Genomic DNA, 14,243 nt, shown 5'->3' with positions numbered 1-14,243 from the left:
CTGGTCAGCCCGCCTCCGCTCCAATCGCCGCGACTAGTTTGGGAACCCCCACGAGGAGATAGCTCAGCCCCGACACCCCGGACCCTCAGACCCGGTCCGGCGGGCTGCCTGCACCTTGCCCAGGAGCCGCCTGAGACTCTCGCAGTCGAACTCCATCTCCATCCACGTCCCGGACCCAGGTTGCGCGACCCAGCCCGTGGATCTCCTTCCGTGCCGGTTCCCGGACGGAGGCCGCCGAGGTCCAAGCCTCCCAGAGCTGTCCAAGGCCACGCCCCTTCCCAGGCTCGAAAGTCCGCCCGCGTCCAACGCCCAGGCTCAGCGGCCGCTCCGCCCGGGAGTCGAACCAGCGCCCCAGCGTGGACCCTGAGCGCCGTCGGAAAGGCGTTAACGCCCAGGGGGTCACAACCCAGCTTGCTGGAAGGAAACTTGGGGACATCTGTAAGGAGAGGAATAGGAAAGACCCGAGGAGAAGCAGTAAAGGAGGTAGAAGCAACTCGCGCTGTTTTGGAGGAGAGTTTCTAGAAGGGTGTGTTAAAATCAGCAGAGTATTGAGAAAGATCAAGACCAAAAATTGCAGTTAGATTTAGGAAGGAGGAGGTAACGGAACTTCAAAAGCAAAATTTCGGGGAGCTAGAAAGGGAAAATGGAGTCAGGAGGAGCCTTGTCGAAAAACTGGAAGATGTGAAGGTTGGTGCAGCATGCGGGGAGGAGTTGCCTTTTTTTTTTTTTTTTTTAAGGTGGGGCGCCATAACTGTTGGTGGGAGAGAGAGAGGAAAAAGCTAGGTCAGAAAGAGTTTGAGAACAAGAGAGGGGGGTGTATACAGAGAGAGGGCGAAGAGATGCAATTTGTTGGCTTTGTCTGGTGTCCTTGGTTTGTGAATTACTTTCCTGCATTATCCCTGTCTTGAGCCACTGAGCTTAAAAAGTCTCAGAAGATAGGTACTGAAACTGTCAGAAGGGTGTGTAAGCAGGAGGGTGACTGTATTTACAGGAAGAGCCAAAGGCTGGAATGCTGTGACTCAATTAGGAGAATAAAGTAGAGGCTGGGCAGTGTATTTATTCATTCACCAAACTTTTGCTCAGCATTGACAACTTGCTAGATATTTTTCTGGGTCCTAGGATACAGCAGTGAATAAAATAGACAAAAATATCACCTGTCCTAAGGCTGTCATTCTTTTATTAGGAGGAGAGCAAAACTACATATAATAAGTAAATTAGATTGTATGCTGGAAGGTAATCAAGTGTTGTGGGGAAAGGCAGGGTAAGGAGATCAGAGTAGTCTCCTTGAGAGGTGAGAGAGTAGGTGTTCTATATTAGAGGGCATTCAGTTCAAAGCAAGGTCCTAAGACAGGCTTCAGTTCAAAACAGCAAGGGGGCCAGTGTGGCTGAAGTAGAATGAAGTAAGAGGTGAGGAAACGGTAGTAGGCTAAGTCAGAGAAGTAAGGGGGAAGCCACAGATGGTTTAGGGAAGTGATTCTTACAGTGTGGCCCCCAGACTCAGCCTCAGCATCACCTGGAACTTGCTAGAAAGATTCTAAGACCCCATCCCCAGACTTAGAGAATCAGAAACTCTAGGGGGAAGGGGGATTCAAGCAATTATTTTTTACAAACCTGGGTGATTCTAATGCATGGTGAAGTCTGAGAACCACTTTGGTGCCTTTGTAGACATTTGTGACTCTGTCTTGTCACTGCCCTCCAGCCAGAGCCCATCGAACACACCCACACTTAAACAGGTTGGGCTGATTATTCCTTGCAGTGAGGGCGCAGACGCTATGGAAAACCATCGGGACTGTTCAGTAAGGCTGTGTTAGAGGGACCTATCATAGGATTGAGGCTTCGGGTGACTTGGGAGAGGGTTTAATGAAGTGACCCATCACTTTGGATTGGGTGCTATCAAAGCAGAGACAATTCTGTGATTGGATATCTCAGTAAATATAAGATGGGCAAATTGGAGCAAGGCTAAAGCAGTAATTGGTAAAGAAGTAGCAGTTACTCACTAGCAGACAGAAGAGGGTGTTTGGTATTACATGGGCTGCACAATGACCTTGATTTGTCTGCTTAGACAGAATTATGAAGTGGTCTTATTTTGTCTCATTTTATCATGGTCTGAGTGACCCTCTCTGATGTTTGTGTTCTGTGAGATTGTTTCATCCATCAGGAGAATAACAACGTAGCTGTGAGTGCCAGGTCAGCTTCTAGTAACACTGAGAGCTTTCCTAGATGAGTCAGACCAGTTCCCAGATGTCAGGGGTTGGTTTTTTCTTTCTTAGGCTCTTACCCTGAGAGAAAAAGGAAGGCACTGGAGGATTTTGAACAGAGAAGTGATGTGATCTAAGGTTTAAAAGAATAGGCCTGACTGCTGCATTGTGAAGAGACTGTATGTGGGGCAAGAGAGGAAGCCAGGAGACCATAGGAGGTGAGAAAAAGGTAAGAAGATGGAAAGATAAGAGGCCTGTAAGAGCAGTTCAGGCAGATCTAACAAACCTCGGAAACAATAGGACTTCCAGGGCCTCTCGGATCTAACAGATCTTGTCAGAAATCCATTAATCAAGGATTAGAAGTGAGGTTTGAGCAACGTTCTTCTTTTTATAAAGGAACCTTTTATGGAAGACACCTTCCATCCAAACAGCTAATTCTCTTCTGGTTTAGTCACTATGAATGACTTACAGACACTGTGAGCACTTTATGCCAGTGTGTGTGTGTGAGAGAAGCCATCATTTCCTGTGTGGAAGGTACATCGCTAAGAGTTTTATGTGCTTTATCAAAGTCAATCTTCACAAAGCTCTATGACCTAGATAGAATCATCTCATTTCTACCAGTGAGGAAACTGAGGTTTAGTGTTGTGTTACCTATTTCCCTGTTTCTGAGATCCTGTTGAGTAAGAGATGTATTGACAATGTTTTAGGAGAGAAAAGATTACAAAATTAAATACAAATACCCATTTTAACACTTATACCTATTTGAAAAGAGCTAAAATGTGAAAAAGAATGCCCCTTAAAAGAGAGGATATATGGTATAATTGGCTCCATTTTACAGTCAGGGAAACCAAGACTCAGGTTAAATTATTGCAGAAGGTGGTGTCAGAGATCATGTCCCTAATCTGTGCATTTTGCTGCTTCTCTGTGTGTGAAATTGTGATGAAATTTTGTGATTAGTAATCTCTAGCGAGCTAGAATTCTGTACCTATTGGTACTCAGTCATAAGAGGAAGATTCGGTAGTGCAAACATTGGCTGACTTCTGATAGGACCCCCCCCACACACACACCCAGAAATTGTCACTGTTAGGTCCTGTGACCTAACCAGGCTGAAACTCAACTTTTCCCCAAGCACATTGTATCTTCCTTGCTTTGTGCCTTAATGCCTGCCTGGGATATTTTATCATACCCAACTAATTCTGTCTCCTCCCGGCTTCCTATCCCCAAAGACTGTAAGATCCTGGCAGATAGCTGTCAAATCTCACTTATCTCTGTATTCCCAGTGCCTAGTATGCCTGAACGTATGCATACCTTCAGTCTTCTAATATTTGGTAAGTCTGCTGAATGAATGAAAGTATGGGGTGACCACAGCCATAGGGAGAAGATGTTATAGTGAACTAGTTCTCAGCCTTATTTGAGTTTCAGCCTTAAAAAAAAAAATCTGTTGAAAGATACAGACTTGTCCCAGAAAAATGTGAATGCCAACATAAGCAATCCATTTTGTGCTCAATTTCAGGAATGTTCATGGATGCACTGAAGCCCATCCCTGGACACTAGTTTAAGAAAATGTAGTTGGTGGGAGCATAATTTGCCACAAACTTTGGGCAAAGCAATGCGACCTACCTTTGACTCTTTAACTTGACGTTTGGAAATTTGTCTTAGGGGGGAAAAAGTACACAAGATGCATGTACAAAAATGTTAATTATATTAAAAGGGTAAAAAAGACCCCCAAACTAAGAAATGGGAAAAGTGTATATTCTGCATCTTTGTTTGTAGCTTGAGAAAAATCACAAGAATGGCTTGTTTAAAATTAGATTTTTTTTCTTGGTGCTCTGCTTCAGATCTCTATTTATAATCCTTTGCTTTCATAGTTATTAGTCCTATCAGACCTACTGTTCAGGGATGAACTGGTATTCCAAATACCAGACACATGTATCCTTATCATTTACTTCAGTTTCCCCCCTTTTTAAAATGGTGATACATACACATAACAGTTGATTTACTATCTTAACCATTTTAAAGTATACAGTTCAATGGTATTAAATACATTCATAATGTTGCCCGGCCATGACTCCTGTACATGTCCATAATACTTTTTATCTTCTAGAACTGAAACTCCATATCCATTAAATAATATCTTTGTATTCTTCCCTCCCCTCAGCCCCTGGAAAGACCATTCTATTTTCTGTCTCTGTGATTTTGACTTCTCTAAGTACCTCACTAATGGAGTAGAATAAACAGCCTAGAAAAAAAATCCTTGCCTATGTGGTCAAATGATTTTTGACAAGAGTGCCAAGACCGTTCAATGGGGGAAAGGACAGTCTTTTCAACAAATGGTGCTGGGAAAACTGGATAACCATGTACAAGAATGAATTGGACCCTTATTTGGGGCACCTGAGGGACTCAGTCAGTTAAGTGTCCAAGTCTTGATTTCGGCTCAGGTCATGATCTCGCAGTCGTGAGATTGAGCCCTGCATCAGGCTCTGTGCTGAGCATGGAACTTGCTTGGGATTCTCTCTCTTTCTCTCAAAGTAAACAAACCTTAAAAAAAAAAAAAAAAAGAATGAATTGGACCCTTATCTCACACCGTATACAAAAATGAACTCAAAATGGATCAAAGACCTAAGTGTAACACCTAAAACAATGAAACTCTTAGAAGAAAACATAGGGAAAAAAACTTAATGACTTTGGATTTGGCAGTGATTTCTTGGCTATTGACACCAAAGGCAGAGGCAACAAAAGAAAAAAATAGGCAACTTGGACCTCATGAAAAATTTGTAAAACGGGTGCATCAAAAGCCAGTATCCTTTACTTAGATGCATGGAGTTTTTGTTGTTCTTTGACCTACAGCGTAATGTTGCATCTTGGGTGATCCTTCCACAGGCATCCTCCATCTTTTTATGGCCCTGTTTTCATGACCTTAAGAAAAGAAGTTGTCATATTTCTTTCCTAAACTAGTTCCTTTCTTGTAAGGATTTTATATATCCTCTCTGTTTTCATACTCTATCTGACCTGGAACACCCTTTTTGTTATCTTCTTGCTGCCTTACTGGTTAACAAGTAAAAAAACCCGCAGTGCTCAAAAGAAATTGTCAAAGGAGTTTTGTTTGGCAATCACAGCATTGTTTACGGTGGTAAAAGATGGGAGAAAACCTAGATGTACATTGTGTCAGTTATGAATTTATCACCCTTCAGCTCCAAGTTCACCATTCACTGCTTGCTCTTCTCTAGTGGAGCTGGACCTTGTAAATATTTGTTCCTTGCTCGTGGGCATGATGCTAAGTTTTATCAATAGAGGGCCTTGGGGAGATACTGTAGGAGGAAGAAACTTCTCTGCCTGGTTCCAGCATGCTTTTGTTCTTGTGCTGTGTGGCTGCCAATGGCACATGGGGGGTACCCAGTGGTGCTCACCCCTGTTGAGTTTCAGTGGCCTCTCTGTGGGCTGTTTTCCGTTGAGTTTCACTGGTACCCCTGCCACTAAAACAGTTTGCCATTGAGGTCCACCACCAGCACCCCACAGGGTGGCTTCCTGGTGTATTCTCCTAGCAGACCCAGAGGCCAGATTCTCAGCAGGGATCCGCAAACCTCCCAGAACCCCTTCTGGAGACTCCCAGCAAATTCCACCAGCATCTAGGGTCGTTCTCTAATTGTTAGGTCTGGCCTGCAGTTGACTGGATGTCTCTACCACCCAGTTAGTCCTGGCCACCACATACTCAACAAGTTTTGAATCTCCGCCCTGGAGGTGAGGGACTCTTCCAAGTTTGTTTCTTTCTTGGGTGCTTTGCCTCAGCCCTAGACGTGGTGGCTGCTCCTTAGATACACTATGTCTGTATTATGGGGAGCTTTCTACCTTTTCCTTAGTTAATAATTCTCTCTATTAAGCTTTCTCTGTGGAAATTGCTGTGTAGTTTCTGTCTCTTGACCGATCTATTCATCGTTAGGAGAAAGAGGAAATAAGTGTGGAGTATTAGGTAAGAATTAAAAAAGGATAAGTTAGATTTCTGCCTCAGCCTAGAAAGGACCAACTGCTATGGGAGTTGCCTTCTCTCCATAAACAAGTAGAAAACTGCACAAAACCTATGAAATAATTGTTTTCAGATCTTGCATAAGAAGCAGCAGCATGTGAACTTTGAAAGACAAGAAATAAAGGAGATGGGCCTTAAAATTGCCCCCGCCTACTGCCTGGAAGCAGTTTTCAGACTGCAGCATGGTGGGGTCACCTGAACCGAGACTAGGCTTGCTGAGTTGTAAAGAAAGACAGCAGGGTACACAGGAGGCCAGAGTGCCAGGAATTTGCAAGATGGAGTCCTGAGAAGGAGTTCCACAGGGAGAGAACTCTGGAGATCTCCGTAGGGGTCCTTGTGAGTCTTTGGCTGAGTTGGTGCGTAGATGGGCTCAAACTCCATGAGGCAGGATAAGAACGGCCCAGAAACAGCAGGCCAAGCACTTCTGGGAGCTCCCAAAGGTGCTAGGAGTTGTGGAAAATTCCACAGCATCAGAGAACGCTCAGTGGGCATTAGAGGGGCGGTAGCTCATTCGTGGGGATAATTACCCCCAGAGCAAAAGCTGCCTTTTGTCCACCATAACGAAGCTTAACACAAGCCCCAGAAGAATCAAACTGATCCCAAGCATCCCAGAAGAAAGTCCCACACTACTGAAAGGAATATAACGAAGTCCAGCACATAGCCCTGTAAAATTCACCATGTTGAACATGCAACCAAAAGTTGCCAGGCATTCAAAGAAGCAGGAAAGTATCATCCATAACGAAAGGAGAAAAACCAACCATCGAAACAACCCCAGAAATGACAGAGATGATAGATTTGCAGATGGAGTCCCTAAAATGTTTATTATCAATCTTATAAAAATGCTCAAGGATGCAAAGGGAAACGTGAGCATGATGTGGAGAAAAATGGAAGAACTTTTATTTTATTAAAAAAACTTTTTTAACATTTATTTATTTTTGAGAGACAGAGGCAGAGCACGAGAGGAGGAGAGGCAGAGAGAGAGAGACACACACACACAGAATCTGAAGCAGGCTCCAGGCTGAGCTGTCAACACAGAGCCCAACGTGGGGCTCAAACCCACGAACCGCAAGATCATGACCTGAGCCGAAGCTGGATGCTCAACCGACTGAGGCACCCGGGTGCCCCAACGAAAGAACTTTTAAAAACACACAAATTGAACTTGAGGAGATGAAAATTACAACCTCAGGTGAAAAATGCATCATATGGGATTCACAGAAGATTAAGACACTATAGGGGAAAAACAAGTGAACTTGAAAAAGACAGCAATGGAAACTATCCAAAATGAAACACAAGGAGAAACAAAGACTCAAAAATGAACAGAGTAGCAGCAAGCTGTGGGACATGTTTGTCCTGGTTACTGGTCTCCTAGACGTGTACGGGAGGTCATGGAGGAAGGGAGGCAGAAAAAGTATTTGAAGAAGTATTAGCCGAATATTTTTCCAATTTGATGAAGACCATTAAACCCACAGTTCCAAGAAGCTCATCGAACCCCAGATAGAAGAAACTTGCAGAAAATTACATAGTCACATCAAAGTGAAATTGCTGACAACTGGTGATAAAGGCTTTTTAACAGGCACTTACCATGTGATTCAAATACCCCCCCTGAGTATTTACCCTAGGGACGCTTATGTTCACACAGAAAAAACTTTGCAAGTATTTATAACATCTCTATGCATAATAACCCCAAACTGGAAGCAACCCAAATATTCTTTGACAGGTAAATTGATGAATTGCTATGTCCAGGTAATGGAACATACGTTCATTCAGTAAAACAGGACAAACTACTGTACAACATGGATGAAGCTCCAGAGCATTATGTTCAGTGAAAGAAGCCAGTGAATGAGCTTATAATTCTCTTTACATGAAGTTCTGGAAAATGCAAAAGCAGATCAATGGTTTCCAGGGGGCAGGGAGGCCAGGGGAAGGAGACTGATTGCAAAGGGGTACAGGGGACTTGTGGAGATGATTGAAGTTTTTTCTCTCTTGATTGTGGTGGTGTTACAAGATTGACACATTTTTCAAAACTCATCAACTACACACTAGAAAGGAATGCATGTTATCATATGTGATTTATACCTCAATAAAGCTTATTATTAAAAAAAAAAAAGGATGTGTTTAGATTTTCTTTTTTTTTGTTTTTATCCATTGACTCAAGAGCCTGTCCATGATGTATTATTGTGAACAGGAGAAAAGCAAGTTGCGCGGTAGCATAGGTAGTTTGATCACCTTTGATAAAGCAACGCTGAACAAAACCCCTCTATATCCCTCTACGTGTGTACTCATGTTTGCAAGCTGATGGAAGATTCTTTGCCAGAAGGGTACACACCAGGCTTGGTTACATGATGGGGATGGGAATTGAGGGGGGAAAATGGGGAGGTTGTTAAATTTTTCTTATATGTCTTTTGGGTGGTTCCATGTTTTACAATGAGCACCTATTATTTTCATATTTTAAAAAAGTATTGAGAATAAAGAGGATATCAAAATAATAAATAGAGAGGTGTGTCTGTAGGAAGAATTCTGGTGGAGAGAAGGGTCCATTGTGACAGTACAGGGAGGTCAAAGGGATGAAGGTGAGGTCATTAGACTGGGACAAAAAGATCTTTTGTAACTACTGAGAGCATCTAAGTAGTGGTGAGCGGGCCAGAAGTCATAATGTGATATATGGAGGAAAGTTGGAGATTGGGAAGAAAGGCTCTGAGTGTGGGCCATTGTTTAAAAAGTTTGGTCATAAAGGGAAATTAAAAAAACAGGTTAGGAAGGAACCACAGCATCGGTTGCAGGTTTTTGTGAGGGAAGGACAAAGATACTTGTGGCTTCTTGAAGGCCAAGAGAAGAGAACCAGCAGAGAGTTATTGACCAAAGGTACTGAAGAATGGTATAAAATGCTGGTGACAGAGCCCTTGAGATGATGAGGGCTTTGCAGGGACAGAAAGAAGAGATGTCTCACTTCCCTAGAATTCAGTTTATTCCCTTCACAGCTGTCATAGACCTAGGAACACACCCTGCCGAATCCCTGTCTGTAGTCTAAGGAGCCCAGCTTCCTAACAGATAGCTGGGCCCTGAGTCCAGGCTTTCACATGGAGCATCAGCTGTGTGACCTAGTGCCAGTCACTTAGGCTCTCTACACTTCAGTCTTCTGGTTAGTAAAATGGACTTGGTAATAATACCTTCTTCCTGTTGTTGCTGTGAGGGAATACATACAAAAAGTTTAGTTCGCTACTCAACCACTGGTCTGGGGGCAATATCTCTGACATGTTATGAGTCTGGGCCATGTGACCAATGATGTCACAATGCCCTACTAGACTTCATCTTCTCCATTAGGGCGTTGCGGATCCTTTGGAGCCAAGGACTGGAACTGCCATGCAAGACCTCTGCCAACTGAGGGTTTCATGAGCGCACTCCCTTGCCAAGATCTTGGTGAATAGTCTTTCACTGTGCAATTGTGTCTTAGACATTGTTTTACTTGTTATCATGATTGTGCTTGGCTGGATGCTTTTTGTTGGACTTGCATGTTACATGGGCACGTTTCCAGAGTTCACGGTAAGTAATGACCCTGCCTGTGAATCCCTGGTAGTAGTCAGTCCTGGCTCTGACTCCACCTCCCAGCCAGGGTTTCTGACCAAATGGGAGAGACAGGTGAGGCCTCATCACTAATTAGAGGTCAGGGTGCAGTGGGAACAAAGTTGGCTTCCCAGGCTACTTCTCAACTCACTGGGATTATCTTTAAGTTCCACCCACCCCTTGGGTACATAACATTACTTATTTTAAATTTATAAGGGGTTTGCTGGAGAAAGTGGATTTCAGGCAAAGTAGATCAATGGTCGCCGGCTAGAAAGGGAAGGTGGGCATTGGTGGGACCTCCAACAGTCACAGTCACAGACAGAGGCAATTACCTGCTAGGCCAACAAGTAGAACCGCTTCTGCCTTTAAATTTCTTTCTGACTCAGCCTCCAACTCTGAAGTGGAAAGAGAAGTGGCCTGTTCAGGAGAGCAAGACACGACTGAGGAGCCTGGCTTTGGATGAAGAACCACAACTATGAGTGAGTGGTCAGGTCTGCTGGACTCAATTCCTCTCTTTCCAGAGAACATGGCAACCCCTTGAAATCTCAGTAGGAAGTTTATATTCCCCTGGGAAACAATAAACTGTAGAAAGGGAAGTGGGTTGAGATATGTGGTGGGGAAAGAGAATTCAGTGAGCACTGCTTTGGACAGCAGGCCAAGGCTCAAAGATTTGTTAAGCACATCTTACTGGTATTCTTTCCAAAGACTATTCCTGTCTATTAACTTATTTTCTCACAAACTCTGTAGTAAGTCGGACCAGCTTTTTTAGCGCCCCTTTTGGCAGATCCCAAGACAGGTTCAAGTTCTAACTTTGCAACTCACTAGCTACGTGACCTTGGGAAAGTTTAATCTCTCTAAACCTCAGTTTCTTCATCTGTATAAGGGAGATATCTCTGTATCTTAACTGTTTTTGTGAGGCTTGCATCTGGGAATTCATGTAAAGCATTTGATGCAAAGCATTTACTAAATGCCAACTTAACAACTAAGCAAAATAATGAACGGGTCCACAAAGATTTAGTGGTGACAGTAACCTCAACTATTTACCCAAGGCCATACAAATCAATTCCTTTGAGAAGCTGGGATGCGAGCATAGTTCTCTGGACTTAACAGCCTCTTGCACTAACTCGTTCCACTAGACCAGCCTGCCTTTAGGAGACAGGAATAGCAGTATCCTTTTCACAACAGTCTCCTGGCTTTCTTCCCTCCCACTCCCTTTCACTCAGATCTGGTTTTTCAAAGGTGTTCCCACTGTTAAAGCAACTTTACTCTGAGAGTCTTAGTAATGAACTGATAACAGGAGCAGATTTTCTGGGAAGCTACTCTGGAAAGCAGTGGTATCAAGTCCTAACCCCAGGTACACTGAGAGCAGGGCATGAGGGTTTGTTTGTTTGTTTGTTTGTTTGTTTGTTTCCATCGGCCCCAGAATTTCCATGCAAGTGTTGACCCAGCTCGGTCAGATCATTGTTGGGGTGGGGACGTAGATGGAGGCCCTGGGCACTTGCTTAGCTGAGGCACTGCCACCCTGATCCTGACCAAGCCACTGGAAATGTTCTGTGCCTCAGGTTCTCCAGCTTTGAAATGAGCAGGACAGCCTAATGCCCTCTCTTCCCTTTCCAGGGAAGGGAACCCTACATGATGAGGGTTTAATTGTGACATTTCACGAAATGTGAGATGTTCATTTGTTTGGTTTTTTGCGAATAGCCTAACGATAGTCTATAAAGTAATTGCTCGTAGCATACCTAGCCAATCCTCCCAATCAATCCAGGGTATTTTTTGTTTTGTTTTGTTTGCATGGCACTGCTTTTTGCATCTGATTGCATGAAAGCAACAGTTAATATTTTGACAGGTGATGAGTTAATAAAGTTCTGATGCCAGCTAGATCCTGACCGTGTAGAGTCACCAGAGAACAGGGCCCTTCTTTTAAGGGTTCTTTGGCCCCAACACACCAGGCACCCTGGCCAGTTGTCCCATAGTTATTCACTCTGACGGGTCCCTCCAAGGTGACAGGAGCTGATGTCACAATTGGTGTCTGAGCTCTGCCCCCTAAAATGGCCATGGCCAGCCATTTCAGTTCACACTAGACCACGAAGCCCCTCAGCCAGGAGCTATCATGCTGGGCGATCCGCCATCCGGTCTGGAATGAAGACAGCCCAGCTCCCAGGACTCAAGGAATAGAGCGCCACACCTTTCAGAACCACCTGTTTTCCCCAGCACATCCCACCCGTGAGCAAGAAGCCCCACAATGATTGTTGTTTTATGGTTGCTTCTCATTGCAGGAACCATGTGGAAAGGATATAAGTATCCCCCAGGAGGGGTAAGTGTGCTTTCAACTTTCTTCTCTATTCCTCCTTTGAAATTTATTCCCCTAGATCCATGAGCTGAGCATCAAAATCCAACTTTAGAAACAAATCGTCTTTTCTTGATTAAGAAAGTGGTGGCAGCTTACCTGCCTCTATTGTTGCTCGCTGAGAGTTCCCTCTCTCACGTCTTTCTTTTATACATATTTTCCTAAGAGTCTTTACTCTTACATTTTTCAGTTTTATATAACCTGGAGGTAGAGAGGTAAAGACTCAGGCAATACTGTCTGACATGGGTGACCTAGTCTTGTGCTCAGGGGCCATTTTCAGTGCTGGGGTCTTCAGTCCCATTTCTTAAATCAGCCCAGACCAGCAACCCACCCTTAACTCTCCTTCATCAAGTAAAGGGTGGTCTATAAAATGGTTCTGGTGCTAGAAATCTTCTCTCTTCCTGTTAGACCTTGGATATGTGTCCTTTCTCTGCCCCTTGTCCCCTCCCACATGGCTAAGCCCCTCTGGCAGTTGAGGTCAGAGACATTAAGAGACAGAATTGGACAGAACCACTTCTGCCTTTGGCAAGGAAGGCAATTACCTCAGCCGCACACTCTGGCAAACACTAGAGAAGGCCCACCTGACATACTTTTGTCCCCCCAGACCCCGGTGGAAATAAGCAGAGATGATCCTGGTGAAGTCATGCAGCTCTGAAGCTTACCTGGCCTGCTGTAGAGTTCCTGTTGTTGGTTTCGCATAAAGTAATTGCACATTATTTTGTCACATTTTATGTAAAAAGTTACCGTACTTTTTAAGATGAAGAGCTGATATTCTGTTAGCTCAAAACAGGGAGATGGGGGAGGGTAGTTGGGTTAGACGAACGTGATTGGGTGCCTCTGTTTCAGTCTCTAAGACTGACATTAAGACTAAAATACCTAGTTCAATTTGCCCCCTATTCTGAATCCTTAGGGATAGAAATTCTCTAAAGCTCCTTTGACCTAGTTCCTGGGTGTAGTCTTCCTCCTGCATCCAGGGTCCAGGGTCGAAAAAACGTTCAGAAAAGGCTAGAGGTTGCAGCAACTTTAAGCCTATCTTTTGGGGATACTCCTCTGTGGCCTTTTCACAGCTGTTACCAACAACCTTCTGTGGACTTTTCTCAGCTGTTACCAACAACCTTCTGTGGCCTTTTCACGGCTGTTGTCAAGAACCGAAGGCTTACACTGTGTGGGGGAAGGGATGTCATTTTAATATGAGGTGCTAGATACTAAATTAAACATTACTTTAATTCTTATAAGCTTCTGAGCTGGGCACTAGCCTCATTGAACAAAATGTTACAAATGAAGTTGAGAGACTCAAGTATCTTACCAGCTGCACAGCTCTGGGTTGGAGTCAAGATCAAGATCCAGACCTTCTCCTTGGCATGCTTTTATGTGCCAAGGAAAAGAGCCAAACAAGAGACTGGAATATCCAAGATCTTGGCTATCTCTTGGCTCAAGTGCCCCCTTCATTTGAATAGCCAAGAAGGTACCTGATGATTCTTTTAGCAGTAACCACTGCTAATACAGGGCAGCATGCATAGAAACAAAAGCTAAGTGCTCAGTCCTCAATATGATGCAGTTTGAGTTTGAGACCAAGTATGGAAACTCAAGACCCATGCAATTAATCTAGGTGTTTCAGCCCTAGGATATTCCTCATAAGCCCTCTCTAGGGGTGGTTTGGAATTTTCTGACCTTAACGGGGTTGGGGAGGGAGGGGGAAGAACCCAACAAGAACAAGTACTTCTAAAATAAACTGTATGGAATTTTTCCCATTCTGTGGCTACTTGGGGATGACTGATAGTTCCATCATTCAGAAGTGCATCCTTACCACCAAAGTAGATCTTTTTGGTTATGTAGATAACATTTTGTTGAGGACTATTTCGCACACATTTGCTAAACTATTTTTAAGTGGCCCTTTGCACTGAATGAATTGCCTTTTTTATGGAAAGAAAAGTGAATTCAAAATCCATTAGCAACACTGGAATCCTGAATCCAGGATACTATCTCTTATAAGGCTTCTTGTATGACCTAGACTCAACACATCCCATTGAGCTAAGTGCCTACATTTTCTGGCTCCATGGCTATACCAACTTGCCTCCTGAATATCCCAAAGGACTCATCTTGTCAGTTGTTTCAA

General features: G+C 43.8%; 2 protein-coding genes across 4 annotated transcripts in view; one reads left to right on the top strand and one right to left on the bottom strand.

The window, feature by feature from the left end:
- Positions 1–269, bottom strand: part of UEVLD (UEV and lactate/malate dehyrogenase domains) — a 59,207-nt gene extending 58,938 nt beyond the window's left edge. The window contains exon 1 of the mRNA XM_025928460.2: positions 115–269. Coding sequence (XP_025784245.2) covers positions 115–162 — 48 coding nt within the window. The 5' untranslated portion in view covers positions 163–269. The remainder of the gene's footprint in view (positions 1–114) is intronic.
- On the top strand, positions 63–12,843 carry MISFA (mitochondrial sheath formation associated). 3 transcript variants are annotated; one of them, XR_015240966.1, is made up of 5 exons: positions 63–483; positions 9,541–9,759; positions 10,167–10,271; positions 12,057–12,094; positions 12,732–12,843. XR_015240966.1 is itself a non-coding variant. In XM_086677835.1 (5 exons), the coding sequence occupies exons 2-3, from the start codon at positions 9,691–9,693 to the stop codon at positions 10,257–10,259; spliced, it is 162 nt and encodes a 53-aa protein (XP_086533961.1). In that variant the 5' UTR covers positions 63–483; positions 9,541–9,690; the 3' UTR covers positions 12,057–12,094; positions 12,732–12,843. The 3 variants fall into 3 exon arrangements, 2 of the variants coding, with proteins under 2 accessions (XP_086533961.1, XP_086533962.1); XM_086677835.1 differs by having other exon boundaries at positions 10,167–10,259; XM_086677836.1 differs by lacking the exon at positions 63–483 and adding an exon at positions 548–687 and having other exon boundaries at positions 10,167–10,259.
- Positions 12,844–14,243: the final 1,400 nt, after the last annotated feature.

Source organism: Puma concolor, chromosome D1 (genome assembly GCF_028749965.1).
Source record: "Puma concolor isolate L17-30 chromosome D1, mPumCon1.1.hap2, whole genome shotgun sequence".
Lineage (NCBI taxonomy): Eukaryota > Metazoa > Chordata > Mammalia > Carnivora > Felidae > Puma > Puma concolor.
This window is presented reverse-complemented; position numbering and strand designations above follow the sequence as displayed.